The sequence below is a fragment of the Sesamum indicum genome, linkage group LG10 (genome assembly GCF_026168435.1).
Source record: "Sesamum indicum cultivar Baizhima isolate 11 linkage group LG10, ASM2616843v1, whole genome shotgun sequence".
NCBI lineage: Eukaryota > Viridiplantae > Streptophyta > Magnoliopsida > Lamiales > Pedaliaceae > Sesamum > Sesamum indicum.
The window spans coordinates 19,339-20,245 of NC_142666.1; the positions used below are offsets into that span (position 1 = coordinate 19,339).

Below are 907 nucleotides of genomic sequence, written 5' to 3' on the forward strand. Positions count from 1 at the left end.
TCATAGCCGTTGTGAAGTTCCTAGGGGGAGGGGTCCGCTGAAGAAGTCCAAAACTGCTCCCATTAAGTCTTCTGCAATGATGTCCCAGCAACTCTGATAAAAGTGGGAGGTGAATCCATCTGGACTTGTCGTGCTATCTGGACACATGCCAAAAACCACTGTTTTGATCTTCTCCAATGTAGGGACACAACCAAGATGCTGAATATCTTCCTCTGAAAGGAGTTGGGGGACCCAGAGGAGAGGGTCGTAGGATACCTCCTCTTCTTCGGTGAACACTCGTTTGAAGTAATCCACAACTGATTCCTTAATCTCTACCGGTTTTATGAGAGTGGTCCCATTATGCTGGATGGCGTGGATGTGAGATTGCTTCCTCTTTTTCTTAACCAGGGTGTGAAAGTATTTGGTGTTCTTTTCCCCTTCAGTAAGCCAATTGCATGCCGCTTTTTATTTCCAGTAGCATTCCTGCACAGATAAAGCAAAAGTGAGCTCTGTTGTAGCTTTATTCATGTCAATGAGGTTCTCATCTGTAGGGTCATCATCGAAAGGTTTTTTAGCTTCCTTGGCCTTCTGTTCAGCTGTACAGATGTTCTGGAAGACGTTTCCAAAGACTTCAAAATTCCAGGTTTTCAGAGCGGCTTTGAGGCGGTAGAGTTTCTGTTGGAATTTGAACATCCCTTGGCCATGAATAGGGTATTGCCACGAGGTAGTAACGCAGTTTTTGAAATCGTGGTGTTTGGTGCATATGTTTTGAAATCAGAACGGTGTTGGGCCTTTCTTAGTATCATCAGATGCCGAGAGTAATAGAGGGTAGTGGTCAGAGACATTTCTGGTGAGGTGTTGGATGCGGGTGATGGGGAATGAGTAGAGCCATGTATGAGAGTAAAGGAATCTGTCAAGTCTTTGCCAA

The 907-nt window shown here is 45.0% G+C and overlaps 1 protein-coding gene across 1 annotated transcript; it reads right to left on the reverse strand.

Annotated features, from left to right (window-relative positions):
- LOC148785155 (uncharacterized) lies at positions 1-672 on the reverse strand. Its single transcript, XM_088885886.1, has 2 exons — positions 469-672; positions 1-378 (listed from the first exon to the last, which is right to left on the reverse strand). The coding sequence occupies exons 1-2, from the start codon at positions 670-672 to the stop codon at positions 1-3; spliced, it is 582 nt and encodes a 193-aa protein (XP_088742012.1).
- Positions 673-907: the final 235 nt, after the last annotated feature.

Coding starts and splice junctions, on each gene's coding strand:
- LOC148785155 (XM_088885886.1), bottom strand. CDS start 672: ATGTTCAAATTCCAACAGAAACTCTACCGCCTCAAAGCCGCTCTGAAA. Junction 379..468: donor AGCTCACTTTTGCTTTATCT/GTGCAGGAATGC, acceptor ACCCTGGTTAAG/AAAAAGAGGAAGCAATCTCA.